Source organism: Musca autumnalis, unplaced genomic scaffold, assembly GCF_047663935.1.
Source record: "Musca autumnalis isolate F117 unplaced genomic scaffold, ASM4766393v1 scaffold_5, whole genome shotgun sequence".
In the NCBI taxonomy this organism is placed as follows: domain Eukaryota; kingdom Metazoa; phylum Arthropoda; class Insecta; order Diptera; family Muscidae; genus Musca; species Musca autumnalis.
The window spans coordinates 91,899,820-91,925,111 of NW_027412088.1; the positions used below are offsets into that span (position 1 = coordinate 91,899,820).

A 25,292-nucleotide genomic window follows, 5' to 3' on the forward strand; every position below is an offset into this window, starting at 1 on the left:
TGGTTCTATATAATTTTTTCGTTTTAAAAGTTCGACTTGTTATAATTTATTTCATTCAGTTTTTCTTTTATTAAAGTGTGTTATGTATTTCATTGGAATTTTGTATGTACCTATGTGTATTTTGTTGCTTTTGTTTCTATGTCTTTCAATAAACCACCACCATTTATAAATGTGTGTATATGTTAGAGATAGACAGTGTGCGCTTACTGCGAACAAGTGAGCATACGTTTCAATGTGTTTTACATTGCTCTCAGTAAGCGCCCACTAGTTCCTAGTAAAATAATTATTTATTAGCCACTCCAGCTTCTGTTATCGAGAGAACTAGACTCATTCTATTGTTGTGGTTCAGAGGCAATTCGGACCATTCGTCCATTTGAACATCCTAGTTCACCTTCATCAGACCTTTCAGCAGCGAGGTCTCATTGGGATTTCCTGGACAGGGAAATCATCCCCAGCTTGTTGTCGATGCTATTTTCCAGGAATCCCTTTGAGAACTCGTACATTCCTTATTTGACACTGTAACCGCTATTCACTTCGCTAGATTCGAAATAGGGCACAGTAGAATCTTCATAAAAACATATACCAGAACTTGTTCAGACAACTTAGTCTATACTTTACCCCATTCCGCACCGGTGACAGGGGGCAGCAATCCATTCTTCGTTGGCCACGGAAGCTATCAGGTTATCCTTAACGACTTTGTGTAATGGTAGTTCTCGCTTGGAGGTAGAAGGACGATCGTCGATTTGAGAGGTTTTGGATTTCTGCTAATACTGCAAAATTTTAGAATGTGTGAGCTTGTCCGCTTTATCCTGTTTTCCGAAACTGAACTTCGCCGTTTGGTACAGAGATTTCCGAACGGTGATAGGACCTTTCTTTTTTCTGACAAGACCAACCGAAGGGTTTTGTTTAGGGGTTTGATTGTTTCATGTGTATTTTCAATATGTTGTTCCCACGAGAGTGCCGTAAAGCGATGGACCGTCTTACGCAGTGACTGCTTGGATAAACTAGGCTACTAATAAGCATCCCCGATCGGGGCCCCGGCATCGAGGGGGAGTTGCTATCGACCAGACTTCCTTAGACACTTGTAGTTAATTCAGATCCTTGGCACAACTCCTTCACCACTTTGATCTTAAGAGTGTATATGTATGTCGGTAGTCCTTGCGGTAGGGTGATTGGAGCAACATGCTGCTAGGAACCTGGGACGCTAGTCCCTGTGGTAATGCAAGGTGGCACATCTCCTCATATGGCACAAATTTTTCCAATCATTGCTCATAACGGGTGTTATATTTTTTCGGATTACACCTCTGTAAAATGAACAAAAACATTAGACAGGCTGTACAGGATTGACAATCTCGGACCGCGTTGGAACCATGATGTTCCGATGAGTATATCCATTTACTGTGGGGACAATATTTACTAGTGGACTACATCGGTGAACTCCTTCGGTAATCTTTAAGGTCTGATCGAGTTAAAAATCGCTTTGTGCAGTTTAAGAGTTGTTTGACAATCATTTTGAAATTTTTACATAAGGTAGTCCTTGTAGTCCTGTTTACAATGCACATAAGTCCAGTTTAGGGCCCGGTCCTGGGTCAGGTTGATATATAGATATATACCACATATAGCCCTTGGGTCGTGAGTGCAATGATATAAATTTTGCTCATACTATAATTATAAAGAATAAAATTATAATTTTTAATCAAACTAGCTGTCATTTGCCATTAGAGTTTTATAGAGGTCACAACACCACTCCACTAAAATTTGTCAGCATAGGTCCATGTTTTGGTAAGCCCTCACGTAACGGTACCTCCCGATTTTCGTTCGCTTGTCATTTGAGATTCCTAGCGGTCACAACACCTCTCGAAAGAAAGTTGTAAATATAGGTGCATGTTTTGGTATAGCTCCCATACTTATAACTGTGCCTCCCGGATTTAGGTATTTTGAGAATTTTTAGCTACTTTTTAACATTTGAAATTTGACATTTCCAGTGGTCACAAAACTTCTCCACCAAAAATTGTCAAAATTGGTTCATGTTTTGGTATAGCTCCCATAGAAAGGTGAAGACATGTTTAAATATATTTTTGACCTCATTTAGGTATTTGAGGTATCCGTGGTCAAAAAATATCTCCACCAAAAATTGTGGACAGGAAGGAAAACTAATTATTCCATTTTAGTTCAGAATACTTTATTTTGGAGGGTATAAAAAGTTCGGCTCGGCCCAACTTAATGCTTTTTACAGTGTTTTATTTAACTTGCTTTGGTGTCCGTTTAGTTCAAATCTAGTAACTCATTTTCCAAATCAAATTAAAAATGTTGACAATCTATGAATTGAAATCAAAACCAATATAGGTCCATTTTTCCTTATAGCCCCCATATAGCGGTACCACCCGATTTTATAAATTTTGATTTTTATACCCTACACCACTATGTGGAAAGGGTATTATAAGTTTGTTTTGGTAAAAATTCATGTAACACCGCGAAATATTCGTCGTAGACCCCCAATGTGGTATACCAATCTTCATATCTCGGCGAGATAAAGCGATTTTGAGATGTGTGTCCGTCCGTCCGTCCGTCTGTCCATTATAAATTGTAATCAAAATCCAGGCCGCAATTACGGACCGATCGTCACGAAACTTGGTATGGAGGTCGGTTTCACATCAGAATAGATCGCTATTTTAATTGGCGATGATCGTGAAATATTTAGCGGGTGAAATGGACCAAAAACACAATTTTTATTCGATTTTGTAGCTGCTCTGTAGGTCGCAGTAATAGTCCAATCGCCTAGAAAATTTAAATAAAGTAAGAGTATATGACAAAGAAAAAGCTTGCAATTAGAGATGGCGATCAGATAATATTTAGAGGGTTAATGGACCACAACTTTTGTGTGAAAATTGTGAAAATTTTTAATATACAGCTTATATCTTTTTTCCTGGAAGAGACATTTCGGGCAAGTAAGCTATACTTGCAAGAGGAACGCTTGACCTTTCCATTGATGCCAATTACTTTGATTTACGTGCTCAGACAACAGAGTTACAGCTTAATATACCCAGTTTTTTGCTTGAAGTATAATCAAAAACACACTAGAGGTCGCAATTATAGCTCAATAGTCATGAAATTTTGCACGAGGTAAGGGATTAGGTCGAAGAAGATGCCTACAATTTTGGATGATGATCCGATATTACTTAGCGGGTGAAATGGACCATTACTTTTGTATAAAAAATATACAAATTTTATTTTTGGCCCATTTTTTAATTCCTGGAGGGCATATACCGGCAAAGTAGCCTTCATTTGGGAAAACGAATACTGATATTTCCCCTGATGCAAATTGCAATAATGTGTCTGCTAGATAACTGGCCTACTGCCTAATATATATAATGGGTTTTGTGTAGAGAACCACAATTTCCTCTCATACTACAAATTGTCTCAATCATGATAGAGAAATTTTCAGTTCAGTTATCCAATTGAATTTTTATACAAATATTGCAGCATGGGATCGCTTCGCCCCCTATTTTATACCCTTAGCCTTTAGGTTAATATAAAATATACAAAATACGACCAAAGATGTGCCCATCGAAAAAATGGTTTTAGACCCCAAGTATGTTTGGACGAAATTCGTTTCAAACAATTTGGAGTCGATTTAGCACTGTCCGTTCATTTGTCTGTCTTACTGTCTAGCTGACTGGTGCGCACGATAACTCCCAAACGGATCTACCGATTCGAACCAAATTTTGCACTTCGTATTTTTTTGCCCAAACATAGTTTAATTTCCTTCGGGCACCTCCCCCACAAAAGTTAAAAAATTTTCTGAAAAATTGTGTGAACGATAACTGTCGAATCGAAATCGATTTGGTCCAAACTTTCCATATATTAATATTCCTTCCAGATATAGATGTTGTAAGACTATATCGGTCCACACCTTCGAGTACCTCCCACACAAAATTTGGAAAAGTGAAATTTAAGAGTCCTATCGAATCGTTTTGATTCCAAGAAACCCCGAAAACAAGCAAGAAACCTAACTAAAATGGCAAATCTGATTGGTCCAAACTTTGCCCATCCTATTATTTCATTTAATAATGTATCAGGTTGGAATATGGATTATATCAGTACCGTCCTTCGAGTACCTCCTACACAAAATTTGGGAAAAGTGCAGTTTGAGGACCAGTCTTGGATCTATTGGATTTGTTTGAAGAAGATTCTTTTCACGGTACCTATTGCAACGGTACAATTTTTACGGAGTAAGTCCATACTTCCTGAGATAATGGTCCAAAAATAATTCTCAAACTTTTTCAAAAATCAGAAGCTAGCTTACTACAATTGATTTGGCATAGCCAAAATACAAAATATATAGATTTTTTTATACGGCATAATTATTGTGTTTGTTTCTTGTTTGGTCAGATGCTGAAGGTACATACATATATCACCGTTAGCGGAGCTGACTTACACTATCTTACTAGATGTGTGTAATTGAATATGAATAATTTTGGGATTTATAAATTTGTTTGCATGCAATTTATTTGAATTTCTATTCATTATTAGTTATTTCTATCGGTATAAAATATGTATATAACCACATTGAACTATTTTCGAAATGCCCTAAAAATCACAAAACTGCTTGCATGAAATTTCCAATTTTGGCATATTGTTTAGAAATGTATAATTTATATAATTGCTCCACAAATATCACAGTAGGGACAAGGGAGGGTTATCTTATACCAATGGATTCATGTTATGCAATTGATTGTGACGTATTTTTTATCGCCGAATCCAAAAGGCGAGTCCTAAGTTGCCACTTGTAGAGAAGTTTTTCATGGCTGAAATACTCAAAAAGTATCGGCATCATTACCGTTTGATTTGATGTGGCCAGGCTTGGGGATCATACCCGGACATTCAGCGTGCAAAGTGGTTGCACATAGCTAATTCCTAGAGGTTGTGGTGTAGGGTATCACATGGTCGGCCCGGTCCGCCTATAGCCTTTGCTTACTTGTTTTATCTTCATTTTCAGCCTGAATTGGCATTCGGAGTAGAGTTGGGCAATTGAACGACATATTTCACTGTCCTAGTTCAAAAACGTATGAGTAACGTCATACAAACTAACGTGTGATATTAAGTATACGCAGTTTGTTCATACACACGACCGGTGTTCATTGAACTAGATAGTGAACTAGGTCGTTCAATTGTCCAATTCTAATTCGGAGTTGCCAATGGTACAGAAACATCCCCAAAAAATTTTAGACATAAGTCCAGGTTTTGGTATAGCCTCTATATAACGGTATCACACGATTTCAAGCATTTTAATGTTTTATCTACATTTTCGGCCTAAATTGGCTGTAATTTGGTTATGAGGTTCTCAGTGGTCAAAAAAATTTAATTACTACACCATATTCACATGTAATTTGTAATTTGAGAACTCCATTTAAAATTCGAATTATTTCATTTGTAATTCAAATTGTTCCATTTGTAATTTGAATTTTTTCATTTGAAATTCCAAATTAAAAACTTCGATTTACAAATAGAAATATTCAAATTACAAATAGAAAAATTCGAATTACAAATGAAATAATTCGAATTACAAATGAAAAAATTCAAATTACAAATGAAATAATTCGAATTTCAAATGGAATTCTCAAATTACAACTGAAATGTTTCGAATTTCAAATGAAATAATCAAACTACAACTACAGTGTTTCATTTATAAATACACTAAAACTAGAAAATAATTTTTCATGATGGAATCTCGCAAATAAAACGCTTGCATTTAAAGTAAAAATGGTGACAATATTAAAAGGCAAGCGTTTTATTTGAGAGATTCCATCATGAAAAAATATTTTTTAGTTTTAGTGCATTTATAAATAAAACACTGTAACTTAATTTGTTTAATTATTTTTTATTTACTTGTTTCAACTGAAGCTCCCGTCTATTATGGAAGATCATTGCTACCATGAAGTGTTTGTTAATATCGGCGACTCTTTCTGTAAACGTGAACGACTCTAAGAATCAATATATTATGCCCGAATATTTCCCCAACTCATTAAATCATCTGAATACAGTTTTAATAAACTTATAAATAAAATCCAAACTCATCGTCGTACACATAAACAAATTCATTTCAGAGGCACGATTGAAGTACTTATCTATTTAAAGGTTGCACGTAACTTCTCTTCAAATGCCACTGCAGCACAAAGGTGACTTGGTTTCTCATTGACAGAATGAATGAGTTAGGAATTGAGTATGAACTCAAATCTAGCGGAGCTGTCGATTATCTACTCTACTTGGTGACGATCACAATGCCGCCGCCGCTGATGATGATGATAATGATGACGATTGTGTCTGGCCTAGTGTTACTTTTTTCCATTTGGTGCCTCATTAAACGAGGATGAATTGAATGGTTGGATGCATGTATGGGTGGTTGGTTGCAAATACTTTTTTATTGTTATTATTGTTATTGTTATTTTCCACTTGTAACTCAGCTGAGTACAAAACTAAATGCTGGAAAAATATAATGTAAAAAGTGAATAAAAATAATCAGCATCGGCATAGCCACCAGCCATGGTGAAGTTATAGAAATCTCAATACTCAATGTTATGATAGACGACAGAGTCACTCCACAGCAAAACAAAACAAAAAAAGAGTGGATTCAACGACCGTGATGGTGATGATGATTATGCTGCCGGTAACATTTCTAATGGTAATGATCATTCTAATGCTGACGATGATGCTCATGATGATTGGGAACAACACCAACCGAGCCATCATGGGACGCGCAAAAAAAAAAAGAATATAACAAAATTTCATTTTATCTATTTCGACTCAAATGGGGAATAACAACAGCGGCAGTACAACTAAATCATTATTCAGAATATTTGCCGTTGCCGATTTCTAACGTTATTCACCATTTCAACCGTTGAGAGTGCAAAACGCTTCGTTTCGATCGCACGGTACGGCACGGTGCGGTATGGTATACAAGCAAAAGAAAAAAATCTAACACCGAAAAAAAACCCATCAACCTTCTGAAAGGGGATTGTTGAGACGCGTTCTTAACACGCATTCGCATTGTAACAAATCGTGGCAAAAATAAAGTGTAAGATTCTAAAGAGTGTGTGTGAAAAAAGGAAATTAAATTAAAAAGAAAGTCGGATCTTTCAGCACTTTCGTGATACTCGAAAAAAAAATAAACAAAAAATAAAAAAAATACAAAAAGATCGTTAAAATATAGAACACATGAATTGAAGCGGAAGTTGGAAATTTGCTAATTGCAAAAAATCTACAGGGGACTGAGGATATTAATGCCAGCAGCAACAGTGTTAGCTGTTATTTATGTGTATTTACCTTGACTCGCCATAAATTTTAAAGAAATATGGCCAACATAACTTAGTTCTTGATCTAGTATCCGTAACTTAATAAATTAACAAAAAATAAACCCAGAAGCAACAACAAAACAACAACCACGAGAAATGCGTAAACAAATTAGTTATGACCAGAAGCTTTTGGCCTAAATTTTCTTTCTATTTCAAATTAATTATGTAAAAAGCTTTCTTTGTGTATGGAATTAGAAGCAATAACCTCTTAATGAAGACTTCTTGGAAGATAAGTGTATCTTCAACTAATAACTTTTAACAAAACCTATTGACGTCACGATTTTTGGTCCCCATTGGATCAAATATTATAAACACATACGTACACATACATATTTGTAATTAAAAGTGAAATTTAAGCCCTTTTGTTTTGAGAGCCACTGGTTTTTTCTGTCATAAATTTAACATTGAATACATTTGAATTCATGTTTTGATATAGCGAACAGATAACTAAATCGCAACAACAATTACAACATGAATATTAAAAACAAAATACAATACAGAAGTCAGAACGTTTTATAAAAAAGTGAAATTAGGGATTAATGAACGCGGATATAAATGTGTGCCAATGAATAGTTAATGGTTTTTTTTTGGAATAGCGTATTTGGTTTTAAATCGCAAGTCACTCAATGGGGATTGGGGATTAAACAAATAAAATATTTAAAAATTGACTAAATTAGTTATGTAAATACATAAAATGTCTTTTTTGGGTAACTAGAAAATTGTCTTATGAAAAATTGCAGCGTTACAACGTTTCCCCACTACCATAAAACATTTCGTTAAAAATTTTAATATATCCTCAGCCTATATGAATCGAAACTTTCATCTACGTACAGAAGTTTGTGGCTCTTTTTGGACATTTGAACTTGCCGACAAAAATGTGGATTAGGATTAAAGTTCAAAATGTTGCGGAGGAGGTACTTGAAGAAATGGACCGACATAGTCCATTATGGAAGTTGATCTTATTTTGGGGTTCATATCTTTTCGATTGATATAGCGTCCACTAGTCACTTTAGTGGGTCATAGTCAGCGTTGCCGACAAAAAAATCGTCAAATCGTCAATATAATTTTGAAAATCGTCAACATGTTCCAAAACTAGGATTGATGCGAATTTCAATGCGATTTTTCACGGATAGTTATGGCAATGAGACAAACTACATAAAATACCCCTTTAAAAAGAGCTTTCACAAGATGAGAGTTTCCCCTATGGTTATCGAGTTTGCAGTAATTCTGCAATAATTTGGTAGAAACTAGCAGCATGTTTATTGGCATCTGTATACGATGGCTTATATGCTGATTTTGGCATGTTTGCTGGAAATTTGTATTGGAAAACAATTTTTGACAATTAGCTCTTTTTGCTAACATTACCATTAAAAAGTACGGGAATACAATGAAAAATAGCATTGTAACAAAGTAATTTAATATTTTTTACATTGAATACAAATTTTGATACTAAAATTTTTTGTTGCAGCAATTGGCCATCTACCTTGTTTATTATGATACGTGAAAAGTGTTGCAACCTTCGGTACTTTTTTAGGCAAAAACAGGGTTGTATATCATGAGTACTGTGATTTCGATGTTGATTTGGCTGAAATCACGAAATGAGATGATTTCATTTTTGTATGCGAAGTCATGATAAATTTTGCTTGATTCCGTGCGAAATCACGAAACGCCTTGGAAATCACGAAACGACGCCGAATGTAACCAAGTATAAGTTTGGACAAAATATGACGAAGACCAAATTTTGAACTAAATAGGTTAATCCGTTCTAGATTTATCTTGCTCTTCAACCACTACACACGGTGTCATAGGGGTTTTTTTGCATCTTTCAGGCTATTTTCTCAAGAAGTATGGACTTGCCTCTGAAAAAAAAACTCTTGCCGTCGTAAAGGAGGCACCTTATGCAAGGTGCTTCAACAGAAATCAAAGTGATTCGAGGGCGGAACTTAAAGTGAATTTATTCGAAATTTTATGTGGGAGGTATCCGAAGGAGTTGACAAATATAGTTCATGTTCAAACCCAATCTATATCTGGTAGACATATTAGGATGTGTAAAGTATGGCCCACTCCCTTCAAGAGTTATCGTGCGCACAATTTTTCCGAACATTTTTGAACTTTTGTGGGGAGGTACCTGAAGGAGTGGACCGATATGGCTTATCATCGAACTTAAATTAAGTTTGGACAAAATATTACGAAGACCAAATTTTGCACCGAATCGGCGGATCCGTTTGAGAGTTATCTTGCGCTCCAACCACTACACACGGTGTCATGGGGGTTTTTACACCTTTCAGGCTATTTTCTCAGGAAGTATGGGAAGTATGGGCAAGCTGTTACAACAAAAATCAAAGCGATTCGAGAGATGGTCCTAAACTGAACTTTTCCGAAATTTTGTGTGGGAGGTACCCGAAGGAGTGGACCGATTGAGTCTATATCCTCATGTAAGTCTGGTAGAAATCTCAGGATGTGCAAAGCATGGACTAAATCGGTTATCATGCGCACAAATTTTCCGAAAATTTTCGAACTTTTGTGGGGTCGCCTTCATAGTATAAACTTTAAGCTTTTTTGTGTTGATAGATTACTTCCAGCAACAATTTGTACAAATTGTTACAAATTTTAGGTTAACCAGACAAACCTAATATGCTAAAAATCGATATTTGTCGGACAAAATTCTTCGTTTAGAATATTTTGCTGATTTAGTTGACGTTTTTCGGAAAAATATTGTCACAACTTTTAATTCAAATGCAAGCGTTTCATGAAAAATTATTTTCTACTTTTAAGTGCATTTATAAATAAAACACTGTTACTTAATTTTAATTATATACTCATTTTCAAGTTTTTAGTGGATTTAAAAATAGAACACTGAAACTTATTAATCTTATAATTATTTTTAATTTTTTTGTAAATACATTTTTAAGATTTTCAATTTTATTTGTATATACTTGAGATTATAAATGATATTTAATGATGGGCTTACATTTATTAATTAAATTTTGTTTTTCAAAATAGTCAGGCTTAATCACATAGTCGTTGTTTTAATATTTTATTAAAACAACTTTAATTTATTAGTGGAAAAAAAATGGCGATGTTTACCAAGGGTAAGGCAGGGAATACTATAGTTTCAGATCTCGCCACAGGTCTTCATCAGTTCCCTTATTTCTTGTTTTTCAACAAGAAACTTTTTATACCCAAGTGTCAATTGCTAGCTCAAATAGATACGTGCGCAAAACCTAATGACCCTTAAAAAAAACAACTTGCATTTGAAAGAGGAAATAAGTTAGAGGATAGCGAAGCCGCCCCACAGTCGATGTGTCTGAGGAGCCTTCCTAAACCAAAGGCGAAACATGCATGTCACACAGTGGTGATTGTGTGGGTTCGTATCGTCGGCTTTCCTTTTTCAAAATGCATCTTGGTCAGTAAGCTCGTCTCTAACGAGAAATTAATTAAAAAATTAATAAAAAATGACCGTCGCCTAATAGGCAAAATTTTCAAATAAAAACTTAAAATGTGACCTTTGACCACGATTTACTTAAAAATTCTTCCGGCGATTAGTTTCTTATTTATTTATTGTTTTTTTTTTTTTAATTTTTTCATTCAATGTTCATAGATGAGAAAAATCAGAATCCGAAAATACTTTCCATATTTGTATAAGTACTTTTTATTTAAAGTTAGTTAAGGCGCACCATGTGTAGCTTCACTCAAGTTTCAACGTTTTTAAATACATATAAAAATATTGTTAAAATTTATACAAACCAATATTTTGATACAGCAAATCTTCCTAGGTTACCGACAAAACACTTTAAACAAAATTTGGCATCACTATTGCTATTGGTAATGTTCCGCGACTACTTTATTTTGATCCCTAGTTACGAAAAATTGAGTTATAGTATCGCAATACAATTCTAGGCTCCATGTTGGAGAGCAAGCATTTCTTCAACCCAAATACTTACCCCTTCGATGGCTGGCAGTTCCTCTATTATCAGGCACTGTAGACAGAATTCTTTGCCGAATATAAATTCCAAAATTGACAAGCAGACATCTTTAAAGATCTCATTTTCTTTTAATGGAAGTAAACTTCGTTCGGTGCAAAAGATTGCAGCAATTTCCCATATTTTAAAGTCTAAATATTACTCTATTACATGCAATTACCTTTGAACAATATTTAACTTAATTATTTATTATTAACAATAATTAAGTATTTAAATTGAAGAACAATGGACACTTCAAATCCCACAATTTGTCTTTTATTTGACATATTTTTATTTGGAAAATAAAAGCTGCACAAATTTCAATGGTTTTCGATTAGTTTGAAACTACGTCAAATTAATTAATAACTTAATTGAAACAATTACTTTGGATATTATGAATCAACACCAACAATGACTTGACACAAACTTATTAAAATATGTACATTAAACAATTTGTTTGCTGGGTAAAAACAACATTTGGCCAAAACTACATACGTACATAATTCATTTATCTTTTCCCAGCTACCAGTATTTACCTGACTTTTTGGCAAGTTAGTTTTAACTCCGATTTTATGACAGGGGTTATGGTTGAGGTTAAATATGAATTATAGTTTGCAATACTTTTTTGTCTATCTGCGGGATATCAATTTTTATAGAAAAAAAAAACAACAACAACAAACGTTGACATAATAATAGGTTTATTTAGTTTTAAATGACATTACCAGCAATTGTTGTTTGAATTGGGGAAAAATAAATTCGGGGGTCGTCGTCATCGTTTTTCATTTTAAACATTTAATTAAAATATTTGTTATTTTTTGGCAAAAAAAATCTACCACAACAACAAAAATACTCATAATAATAAACTTGAAATATTACTATTGTTGTTGTTGCTAGTTGGATGACATAGAACAAAAGACTCTCCACACTTCAACTATTTGTGAATATGGAATTTCAGCTTAAAGCGAATACCAGCTATCGGTCTGTCCTTCCCCTGTTATGTTTGGGAGAAAAGTTTGTTGCGTTCATTGCGATTTATTTTAGTTGTTTCTAATTAAAACACTGTGGAGTTTTTGTTGAAATTAATTATTATAAATAATTCTTTGTTAATGCAATGCTGAAACTGATGTCATTTTTGCAAAACAAAATACATAAATTAAATTATCGTTGGGTTTTACTAAAATTTAATATTTATGGGAACTGTTATAGCTAAATTAGAATTCCAAGTTCAAAGAAACATGGCTCAGAAGTTCTTCTTTTTTATTCTTGCTTGAAAATCGCCTAGAACAATGTTATGGGATCATTCTAAACGCACTTAATGATAGGGGTTGAAAGACAACAGTTGTCGATAACAACTTTTCTATAGAAATGGATGAACATAAGTCCCAATTTACATTAGGCGAGTTTGCTTGCGGCAATTGTTAGTTTGCTGGAGAGAGAGGTGCGGTATATGGTAACCCTTTGCCTCTCAACACCCTCTCTCACCCACAAACTGACAATTGCCGCAAGTAAACTCGCCTAATGTAAATTGGGACTTACAATGTTTTCTATAGAAATAGTTGTCGATACGAAAATTTTCTAAATTTCGATAACTAATTTTTCTAAAGAACTAGCTGTCGATAACAAATTTTTAATAAAAGAAGTTGTCGATAACATTTTTTTTTAGAAATTATAGTCCATAACAACTTTTTCTATAGAAATAGCTGTCAATAAAAAGTTTTCAATATATAGCAACTTGTTGATAGCAACTTTTTCTGTAGAAATAGTTGTCGATAACAACTTTTTCCATAAAAATAGTTGTCGATAACAACTTTTTCTATAGAAATTGTTGTCAATAACAACTCTTTCTATAGAAATTGTTGTCGATAACAAGTTTTTCTATAAAAAAAGTTGTCGATAACAACTTTTTTCTATGGAAATAGTTGTCGGTAACAACTTGTTCTATAGAAATAGTTCTCGATAACAACTTTTCCTATAGAAATAGTTTTCGATAACAACTTTCTCTATAGAAATAGTTGTCGATAACAACTTTTTCTTTAGAAATAGTTGTAGATAACAACTTTTTCTATAGAAAGAGTTGTCGATAACAACTTTTTCTATAGAAATAGTTGTCGATAACGTCTTTTTCTATATAGAAACAGTTGTCGGTAACAACTTTTTCTATATAGAAACAATTGTCGATAACAACTTTTTCTATATAGAAACTGTTGCGATAACAACATTTTCTATATAGAAACAGTTGTCGATAACAACTTTTTCTATATAGAAACAGTTGTCGATAACAACTTTTTCTATATAGAAACATTTGTCGATAACAACTTTTTCTATATAGAAACATTTGTCGATAACAACTTTTTCTATATAGAAACAGTTGTCGATAACAACTTTTTCTATATAGAAACAGTTGCCGATAACAACTTCTTCTATACAGAAATAGTTGCCGATAACAACTTTTTCTATATAGAAACAGTTGTCGATAACAACTTTTTGTATAGAAATAGTTGTCGATAACAACTTTTTGTATAGAAATAGTTGTCGATAACAGCTTGTTCTATAGAAATAGTTGTCGATAACAACTTTTTCTATAGAAATAGTTGTCGATTACAACTTTTTCTATAGAAATAGTTGTCGATAACAACTTGTTCTATAGAAATAGTTGTCGATAACAACTTGTTCTATAGAAATAGTTGTCGATAACAACTTTTTCTATAGAAATAGTTGTCGATAACAACTTTTTCTATAGAAATAGTTGTCGATAACAACTTTTTCTATAGAAACAGTTGTCGATACCGACTTTTCTATAGAAACAGTTGTCGATACCAACGTTTTCTATAGAAACAGTTGTCGATAACAAATTTGTCTATAGAAACAGTTATCGATAACAGCTTTTTCTATAGAAATAGTTGTCTATAACAACTTTTTCTATAGAAACAGTTATCGATAACAACTTTTTTATGTAGAAATAGTTGTCTATAACAACCTTTTTTATAGAAATAGTTGTCGATAACAACTTTTTCTATGGAAATAGTTGCCGATAACAACATTTTCTATGGAAATAGTTGTCGATAACAACTAATTCCATGGAAATAGTTGTCGATAACAACTTTTTCTATAGAAATAGTTGTCGATAACAACTTTTTCTATGGAAATATTTGTCGATAACAACTTTTTCTATAAAACCAGTTGTCGATAACAACCTTTCTATAGAAATAGTTATCGATAACAACTTTTTCTATAGAAATAGTTGTCGATAACAACTTTTTCTTCAAAAATAGTTGTTTATAAAAAGTTTTTCTATAGAAATATCTGTCGATAACAAGCTTTCAATAGAAATAATTGTCGATAAAAACTTTTTCTGTAGAAATTGTTGTCTAACACAACTTCTTCTATAGAAATAGTTGTCGATAACGACTTTTTCTATAAAACCAGTTGTCAATAACAACTTTTTCTATAGCGGCAGTTACCGATAACATCTTTTCTATAGAAACAGTTGTCGATAACAAATTTTTCTATAGAAACTGTTGTCGAAAACATCTTTTTCTATGTAGAAATAGTTGTCGATAACAACTTTTTCTTATATAGAAATAGTTGTCGATAACAACTTGTTCTATAGAAACAGTTGTCGATAACAAATTTTCTATATAGAAACAGTTGTCGCTAACAACTTTTTCTATATAGAAACAGTTGTCGATAACAACTTTTTCTATATAGAAACAGTTGTCGATAACAACTTTTTCTATATAGACACAGTTGTCGATAACAACTTTTTCTATATAGACACAGTTGTCGATAACAACTTTTTCTATATAGAAACAGTTGTCGATAACAACTTTTTCTATATTGAAACAGTTGTCGATAACAGATACAGAAACAGCTGTCGATAACAACTTTTTTTATATATATTTTTTTATCCGTCCTGTTTATGAATATAGAAAATCCACCCACTATAATGGAAAATAATTATCTATCCTGATACATCCAAGCTCATTCATTTTTATCAGTCATGAGGCAACCACAAAATATTTTGTGGTTGGTGGTCAGTTTGACATTTGTCGATATTTCCGAAAAATCGACAGTCAAAACTGATCGTGTGTACCTCGCTTTAGGCATTGACCAGATGCTGAAGTTGATATTATAGTTTTCTATATCTCCCAATTCCCAATAAGGTTCAACTAAAGTGCTTAAATAAATCGACCGGTATAATAAAAATATTTAATGTGTTAAAACTTTTTAAACCTCAAAAAACTTAAAAAACAACCTAAACGACATATCTGCAGGCAAATCAAAAGACTTAAGAGATGAACTTGAAATATGGTTCATGCGTGTAATATAGCAAAAAATCCATTCAAAAAGTTATTGTAACAGATAATAACACTTTTTTAATTAAAACCGTATTAAAACAAATACAAGCATTACATGGTTTTATGACGTAGTTAATAAACGCACACACACATACGCACACATGTGTGCATGCATACATACATTCCCATATTAAACTGCCTTAATGATATTTTAAAGACATCATAATAATAGCTTTTTGTTCAAAGGCATCTAATGCTGATAACGTTATTGCTATTCTTGTTGTTGTTGTGCGATTTAACTGCTTGGCTGAATAGGTTATTGACTGTCAAACTTCTTTGCTGGCGCAAAAGTGCCCCCAAAACATAGAGAACCTACAAAAATAGCAACAATCACAAAATGAGTCAGAAGAAACACAAGCAAAAGGGGTTTTTTGCATTTTAATGAAGAACAAGATCTGACCTTTTTTGACATTATCGAGAGACGAAGCTAAAAGCAAAATGATTGAGTAAATGATTGGTTCTTCTTCTATTCCATGTTGAGATATACCGAAGAAGATTTATTTGATTTTGGATACCAACTCAGGAAAAAATCACTCAAGCATTTCTTTCAATCCGATGTTGTTTGTTGTTCTTTCGCTGCTACTTCTTTTGAAACGCCATACAATTAACCATTCATCCAAGCATGGCTTCTGTTTCTTCGTTTCTGTTTTTGGATTCTTGATAATGAGTTTCTTTCTAGCAGGAGGAGGAGGAGAAGGCTTTCTGTGTGTGTGTTTGTGTGGAAATAATTATTTTTAATTCTTTTTTTAATGTTAACTATATCAAAAGTAAACTTGGAGTCTTTTTACAAGAAACTCACACACAAAAATTCAACTTAAAGGTGAAAAGTTGTTAGAACTCATTTTCAGTAACCGGCAATTGGCGGAAGTGTCTAAACGAATTGTGTATTTTAATTTTTTGCCAGAAAAGTGGAATTGAAAAAGAATAGAATAAAACAAAAATAAAAAACTCCCACTATTTCGGGAGAAAAAAAGAGAAAACAGTTTTTCACTTCTTAAAACAGAACAAATTCTAACCATTCATTGTTAATTTGTAATTCAACAGTAACGGATGTAAAGTTCTAAGCGTTTCTTCCACCTCGGTGATAATCTGCAACTTTAGCAGAATAAGTTTTTTGTAAAGAGAAAATAAATTAACGAAAAAACAAATAAAATAAGAATTGGTTTGAGAAACAGTGATATAAAAAGCAAGAAAGTAACTAAAATTAGAAAGTTTTAAAACAAATATTAACAAAATGATACGCTGGAAATCTGTGGATATAACGTACAATATGTGGACACTATTATCCCTTGCCATTTTAATACCCACCATCAATACGCTAACTGTGGATAATCAATTGGTATCAGCAAGAAATGGTAAGTACAAAATAACTCATTAATTTTCATTTCATTAATACTGTTCAAACCTACTCATTTCCAAATTTGGGCCGAATAGTGCAATTATGAATCAATAACAAAAGAAATTTGGGCGAAGTTTATTACTTGTTTATTGAAAATTAAATCTAACGAAGTCCCACACATCCACCCAATAAGCTAGGATCGTTTCTATGGTGGTTATTCTCGCATACCAGATGGTGTTTCGAATAAACAAATAGCGTGGTTTAAATCGGATTTGAATTCTCATAACGGGGTTTGGATAAATAGTTTGATAGTGTTCAAGGATAAGAGAACAATATCTTCCAATCATATTAACAGGATATTATAGACCCTAGTGTAGAAATATGGGATAATACCAAAGGTACATATGTATAATACATGGGCAAGGATCTGAAGGGTTCGCCCATATTTATAAATAACATGTTGCCATATTTTACTCCTAAGTATCTTGGATCCTTCATTGTAATTTCTAGATCTTAAGTCCATTGAGCTCTTGCAGAAAAAATCGGCACATAGTTAAACAGATAACTATTTTATGTAAAAACAGGTAGAAAAATATCAGTCGGCTTTGCCGACAGAAATATACCTATGTGAATTGAAACTTTCAGATCGAATGTATTTATGGTCTTTTCATTATTTTGTGGCCTTTTTTGGACATTTGAGCTTGCCGACGAAAATATAGATTAGGATTAAAGTTCAAAAGTGTTGCAGCGGAGGTACTTAAAGGAATGTACCAACATAGAACATTATGGAAGTGGATATTATTTTGGGAGTCATACCTTTTCGATAGATATCGCGCCCGTTGTAACCAGGACGACAACGAACAGCATCGCATACATTTCCAAAGGAACTACGAACAGACTTTAAACTATACTTAGACACAAATGTTGAACTTAGACACAAATGTTGAACTTTTAGAAGTTAAATTAATTTGAACAAAATATTAGGAGATCCAAACTTTGGAACCAATTTCTTTAAGAGATATTGTGCATACCATTTAAGTGACATTTTTTAAATATACGGGGGAACTACCGGAAGTTGTGGACCGGTATTGCCTATCTTCGAACTGAAATTATGACAAAACATCAGGAAGGCCAAATTTTGGGCCAAATCGGTTAGTTAGAGAGTAATCGTTCTCTTCAGCCACTACATATGGTGCCATACGGTTTTTTTACAACTTTCGGGCTGTTTTCTCAAGAAGTATGGACTTGCCCCTAAAAAAACTTTTACCGTCGTAATTGAGGCAGCGAATGCAAGTTGCTTCAAAAAAAAAAACAACAAGTAAAAAATTATCGGTCGACTTTGCCGGCAGAGATATACCCTCAGCCTGTGAATACTGAAAACAATTTTTTTTTCAAAGAACGTATGTATTTAGGTAGTTTTAAAAATGTTGGGCGTATGAACCGACAAAAATGTTGATTAGGATTAAAGATCAGAAGTTTTGCGAAGGAGATACCTAAAGGAATGGATTGAATATTAACGAAGTGTGTCTCCAGCCACTGTATATGGCGCCATAGGGGGTTTTTACACCAATCGGTTACTCCCTTCAAGAGTTATCGTACGTACAAATTTTCTGAACATTTTCGAACTTTTGGGGGGGAGGTACCGGAAGGAGTGGACCAATATAACCCATCTTCGAACTTAAACTATGTGTGGACAAAATATTACGAAAGCCAACTTTTGGACCGAATCGGTTGATCCGTTCGAGAGTTATCGTGCGCACCAGCCAGACAGACAGACAGACGGACGGACATTGCTCAATCGACTCCAAATTGTCTGAAACACATTTCGTCCAAACATAATTGGGGTCTAAAACCATTATTTCGATGAGGCACATTTTGTCCGTATGAAAGTGTATATACCCTCGTTAGCAAAAATGCTGAAGGTATAAAGACAAAGTGATTCGAGAGCAGGTCTTAAAGTAAACTTATCCGTAATTTTTTGTGATAGGTACCCATAGGAGTGGAACGAACGTGATCTACATCTGGTAGATATGTATATATTAGGATGTGTAAAGTTTAGACCAAATCGGTCACTACCCTCAAGAGTTATAGTGCGAACAATTTTTCCGAACATTTTTTAACTTTTGTGGGGGAGGTACCTGCAGGAGTGGACCGATATGGCTTATGTTCGAACTTAAACTATGTTTGGACTAAATATTACGAAGGCCAAATTTTGGACCGAATCGGTTGATCCGTTCGAGAGTTTTTTGCGTTCCAAACACTACACACGGTGTAATATGGTTTTTTTTGCAACTTTCAGGCTATTTTCTCAGGAAGTATGGATTTGCCCCTGATGAAACTTTTAGCGATTCGAGAGCAGGTCCTAAACTGAACTTATCCGAAATTTTGTGTAGGAGGTACCAGAAGGCGTGGACCGATTGAGTCCATATTGGAACCACATCTAAGTCTGGTAAACATTTCACGATTTGCAAAGTATGGACCAAATCGGTTACTCCCTTCAAGAGTTATCGTACGTACAAATTTTCCGGACATTTTCCACCTTTTGTTGGGGGGGTACCGGAAGGAGTGGACCGATAAAACCCATCATCGAACTTAAACTAAGTTTGGACAAAATATAACGAAACCCAAATTTTGGATCAAATCGGTTGTACCGTTCGAGAGTTATCGTGCCCACCAGCCAGCTAGACAGACAGACGGACGGACATTGCTAAATCGACCCCAAATTGTCTGAAACGGATTTCGTCCAAACATCTAAAACCATTATTTCGATGAGGAACATTTTGCCCGTATGAAAGTGTAAATACCCTCGTTAGTATAAATGATGAGGGTATAATTACCCGAAAGCAGTTCCACGGAACCAATGGAAGAAATATCACCGGATTGCACCAAAACACTCGTTGATTTATTGTCTGGAGACTCCAATGTAATGAAATTAAGTTGAAGAGCCAAAATATTGGCACACCAGGCATCGTAGGTTAAGAAAAAGTGTAAACTTTATTTTGACCCGGTGCGCTTCGCAACCCCGACAAATCTTAATATATTTGAATGAAGTTTTATTAAAGACATAATTAAAGTCGGTGCCGGGAAATAACTCCCATGGATATAACTACCAAAATGATTTTTGGCGTTATGTCCGCTTTGCTTTGCGAACATAACTACCAGATAAAAAACGCTGACATAACTCCCAACCAGGGTTTCGGAGTCGAGCCATTTTTCCTTCGACTCCGACTCCGACTCCAGGCCAGTTTTTTGTCACGACTCCGACTCCGGAGTCGACTCCGAGGGTAATTTAATATACCACTAAAAATTAATAAAATTTGCTAAATTTTTCAACTTTTTCTATACTAGGACCCTATATGCTTATGTGTTCTTTTCTCTAAGACAATTTGTAATGCAATGCGATGTAAAATTGATGTTCCGTATTGAATTTGCTGCATCTTATATCAAAAAGAACAACAACAACAGAAAGAATTTAGAAAGTTTCAGTAGATTTTGCCGAAATATATGTACGAGTATACCCTCCGATTATCAATTTAAAACAAAAACAAGTAAGCAAAGGCTATAGTCGGACAGGGCCGACCATACGATACCCTACACCACTACCCTGCGAGTTAGCTTTCAGCAAATCAAAGTTTCTTTTGGACAAATAAGCTCATTGTAAGAAATAAATTTTTGGAGTCTGCAACCTTATCACATTAAGATTAAATAACAATATAATAATTGTTCCACAAACATCACAGAAGGGACAGGGCGTGTACCACGATTCATATTACAGCAATAGTAGGGACCTACTGTTTATCGCCGAGTCCGAAAGGCATGTCTTAAAACATGAAATACTCAGAAAATGTCGCCAATTTTACTGAGGGGTATTTTACCATAGTTGGAAATTTGATGTTTGCTGGCCGGGAATCGAACGCCCGACCTTCAGCGTGCAAGGCGGGTGTGCAGACAAGTGTACTATGGTGGCACCAATAAGTAATTTTAGAACGGACATTTAGTCTGGACCTAATTTTTTGCATATTTTGACATATTTGCTAAACCATATCCAAGACTTTGAGCCCTAAATATCCCATCGAATTGGCTGAAAGTTTGTATTAAGTATTCCTTCATCACAATTTTCGACCTGAAATTTATCGATATAGGTCCAGGTCTTCATATAGCTCCCATAGAACCGTACCTCCCGATATCCGGTATTTTGAAGGTTGTGGCCTCAATATCAAACTGAAATGGCTGACATTTTGTATTCAGTCTTCGTTGGAGGTAAAAAACGTTCCACCTGAAATTTGTCGTTATATGTCCACGTCTTCATACAGCTCCCATAACCAGAACCTACCGATTTTCTGTACTGTGAAGGTTTTGGTCTCAATATCCCTCCGAATTGGCTAAAATTTGGCATTAAGTCTTCATTGGGGGTATTAAACTTTCCATCTGAAATTTGTCGGTATAAGTCTAGGCGTTCATATAGCTCCAATACAACGAAAGCTCCCCATTTTCGACATTTTGAAGATTGTGGCTCTGGTTACAGATTTCTCTATTTTATTGACTTGTCTGAAGTGAATTTCAAATAGAAAAATGTACACATAAACATTTTAGAAGATATTATTGAAATATATGTAGCATACGAAAGTATGTGAAATGCAGAAATTTTCCATATGCAAAAATAATATTTGCATATGCATAATTTATACATTTCGCATATTTTTGCATATGTGATATGTTTCGATTGGAATTTAGATAGAAGCCAAAAATAGGCAAATTTTTCAAAAATAGGTGTTGCATAAAATTCCGCTGTCTACATATCATTGAGCTGATATTAATCGGGGTGCTCTCATTGATATGAGAGAAGGCTCCCTTGTCCCTGCTGGGATGTTTGTGGAACAATTATATACAGTGCATTTTAAGAAATATTCTTAAATTTGAAAATTGGCGTTGTTTATTAATTTCTGCTACATCTTTAAATTTTGAACAATTGGACAGGTAATATTATAGGGTTCCACGCAATTTGTAAGAACTGGGAATTTGTCTGTCATGATAGAGAAAATTTGTAGCATGGGAGGAAGATGTGGTTCTTGTCACAAAACTCATTATATCTTAGGTAGTAGGTCCGTTATTATACATATTATTGCAATTTTCATCAGAGGAAAGATCGGTACTTAATTTTTCATATATAGACGACTTTGTCGGTATATGGCATCCAGGGATTCAAATATGGACCAAAAATAAAATGTTTTTATTTAGCATACAAAAGTAATGTTCCATTGCACCCGCTAAATAATATCAGATCATCATCAAAAATTGTAGGCATCTTCTTCGACCTAAACCCTTACCTCGTGCAAAATTTCGTGACTATTGATCTATAACTGCGACGTCTAGTATGCTTTTGTAACTCTGTTATCTGACCACATAAATCAATATAATTGGCATTAATTGAAAGGGCAAGAGTTGTCCTTCCAAATATTATTTATGTGGGCGGAATGTGTGGTCCAGAAATAAAGATATTACCGCTATATTAAAAATTTTCACAATTTTCACACAAAAGTTGTGGTCCATTTAACCCTCTAAACAACATCCGATCACCATCTCAAATTGCAAGCTTCTTCTTTGTCATATAATCTTACATGATTTAAAATTTCGAGGCGATCGGACTATAATTGCGACATACAGAACCGCTACAAAATCGGATAAAAATTTTGTTTTTGGTCCATTTCACCCGCTTAATATTTCTCGATCATCACCAATAAGAATAGGGATCTATTCTGATCTGAACCCGACCTCCATACAAAATTTCGTGACGATCGGTCCATAGTTGCGGCCTGGAGCGTGTTTACAATTTATAATGGACAGACGGACGGACGGACAGACACACATCTCAAAATCGCTTTATCTCGTCGAGATATGAAGATTGGTATACCACATTGGGGGTCTCCGACGAATATTTCGCGGTGTTACATGAATTTTTACCAAAACAAACTTATAATACCCTTTTCCACATTGTGGTATAGGGTATAACAAGTAGAACTGACGAGTTTGATTAAATTTTTTTTGTATGGACGCACAGAGGGGAAACATAGGCATAAAGTTGCTCAAAACTCAAAATATGAAAATCGTTTTTTTATGAAAAAATGTTGATAAACGGCAACCAGACTCTTTTCTACATTTGCTATAACCATCTTCGACTTTGTAAGATTAACCAATCCAATGGAGCAGTCGATTGAACTCAGCCTTACTGAAAACAAAAAGTAAACTTTCGAAAACTAACTAAATTAGGTGAACATTAAAATGACATTATTTTCGCGAAAACTAATATTTTTCAAGATTTATTGTTTTTTTACAGTCTCCGAACGAGATTAGCATTTAAATTTTTCAGATTGATTTTACATCTTTGCTCTTTAATAATGGTAATACATATCCTCTTTATGAAAATTGTTTATGATCATATTTAAGATTACTACAATTTTAATAGTGAAAAAGTCTGTTTCCCCGTCGTTTTCCGACCATAGTTTCTTCTAATGTTTTATGCGATTAAGCCTCAAATTTCAGATTCAATCATAAAAAATTGCGCATATTTGCGTCATTCCGAAAAAATCTAATTTTTCTCAACTAAAATATGAAATATTTTTATATGGAATTGAAAGGTTTACTCACACTAAATTTTGCTCCGCGTTATAACCGGGGCTCTAATTTATCAAACTAAACCAACACCTATCAAATATGTTTGCATTATTCAGAAACATTCACGGCTTTTCTCATGTGAATTGAGAAAAATTTTATTTAAGTAAATTTCAAAAAAAAATTTGGAATGAAATATATGTATATGGGACTATATGGTAATATTCAAAAATGTTTTACAATCGTTGAAGTTGAGGATCGCCATTTAATAAGTCGCTAACTGTCAATATATTTTATACAATATGAATATATTTATATTAATTGAAGTGTTTTAGCCGGGGTCGCATAAAATGAACCATAACAAATAATTTATGTGGAAGCTGTGTTGGTGGTAATATTAAAAAATGGGTAAAAATGTGTTGAAGTTTACAAGTTTTTTTTGTTTTCTTTCTTGATTTCTGGTTAAACCACAGAAAATTCAGACATGAGCTCAAAGAATGAATTGAAGAATACCCTTTGGGCAACATGGTTCTAATGTATGACTTTTCGATATATACACTGCATCCCCCTAAAATCGATGCTGAGATTTTGAAGTTTTGAAATCTGGGTTTTTTGAATTTTTCTTATAATTGGAGGGCGCAATCAGATAATTACCCAAACTATTTATTGGATTGTAGAACTCGTGATTTCACGTCGTTTGATGTATATCTCATGAGTGTGCTTCATACAGCTCCCTAGTAATAGGAGTCCAAAGCCGAAATTTCGGTGTGTACATTTTCTTTAAAAACCTATTTTTTTGCTTCAAAATGTACAGCTGTGACTCAGGTACCCTTAAACCCCGCGTGATTTTAGTTTTTTTACGCGCCGGATCTAATGAACCCTTCTGCGTTCAAATCCATCCACTAAAACTGCGGATATAGATACCTTGAAAGTAGGAAATTCTGCAAAATTACATTTTGCTGATTCCGCGCATTGAACCGCGATTTTCTTTGGCTATTTTTAAATAAATGGAATCCTTTATACGCGATTATATTATTTTCCAAAACCGTGTGGCATAAATTACCGAGATTCTGGAGTAATATTCGCATTTCGTATAAAATAGAATTTGGTAGCACATCCGCGGTTCTTGACGAATTTGTTTAAAATTTGCTATAATGACGTATTTTTTATAGGCGGTCACTGAAATCGGATGCGCCTTATAATCTTATGTACATCGCGCAATTTTTACCCACATAAAGGTTTTTTGAACAGTAAGATGCAGCTGACAGCACACTTTGGCCTCTGAATGAAAAGTGGAAAAATCGCTACATATTGATAGAGATGCACTCGATGTATCTGAAAAGTGCATGCGCCTTAACTGATTTTAACGAATTCGCGAGTTATACGTTTTTTAACTTTTATGTTTTTTTCTTTGGTTGTAATTTCAATATTACTTTCTATTTCATAATTCTATTGTTTATCAAAGTAAGCAAATACATTTTCGGGTTTGTCATCGCATTTTCCGTGAAGAAGTTTCAGTGAAGTCAATCCTTGCATCGAAATTTAGCGAAATAGTAGAATAACTCCCAAAAATGTTTTTTCTATTTTTCGTATTAAACAAAAAAATATATTTTTGAAATAATATTCCAACAATAAGTTATCGTCTTTTGTTGTTGCTGTAATATGGCAGTTA

The 25,292-nt window shown here is 34.0% G+C and overlaps 1 protein-coding gene across 5 annotated transcripts in view; it reads left to right on the forward strand.

Annotated features, from left to right (window-relative positions):
- Positions 1-6,875: 6,875 nt before the first annotated feature.
- The window catches only part of LOC141387489 (uncharacterized), a 120,781-nt gene continuing 102,364 nt past the window's right edge, over positions 6,876-25,292 (forward strand). For 2 of the 5 annotated variants that reach the window (XM_073957331.1, XM_073957336.1), the window contains exons 1-2: positions 6,876-7,075; positions 16,352-17,027. In XM_073957331.1, coding sequence (XP_073813432.1) covers positions 16,907-17,027 — 121 coding nt within the window. In that variant the 5' untranslated portion in view covers positions 6,876-7,075; positions 16,352-16,906. The remainder of the gene's footprint in view (positions 7,076-16,351; positions 17,028-25,292) is intronic. The other 3 variants (XM_073957333.1, XM_073957334.1, XM_073957335.1) reach the window with 3 other exon arrangements.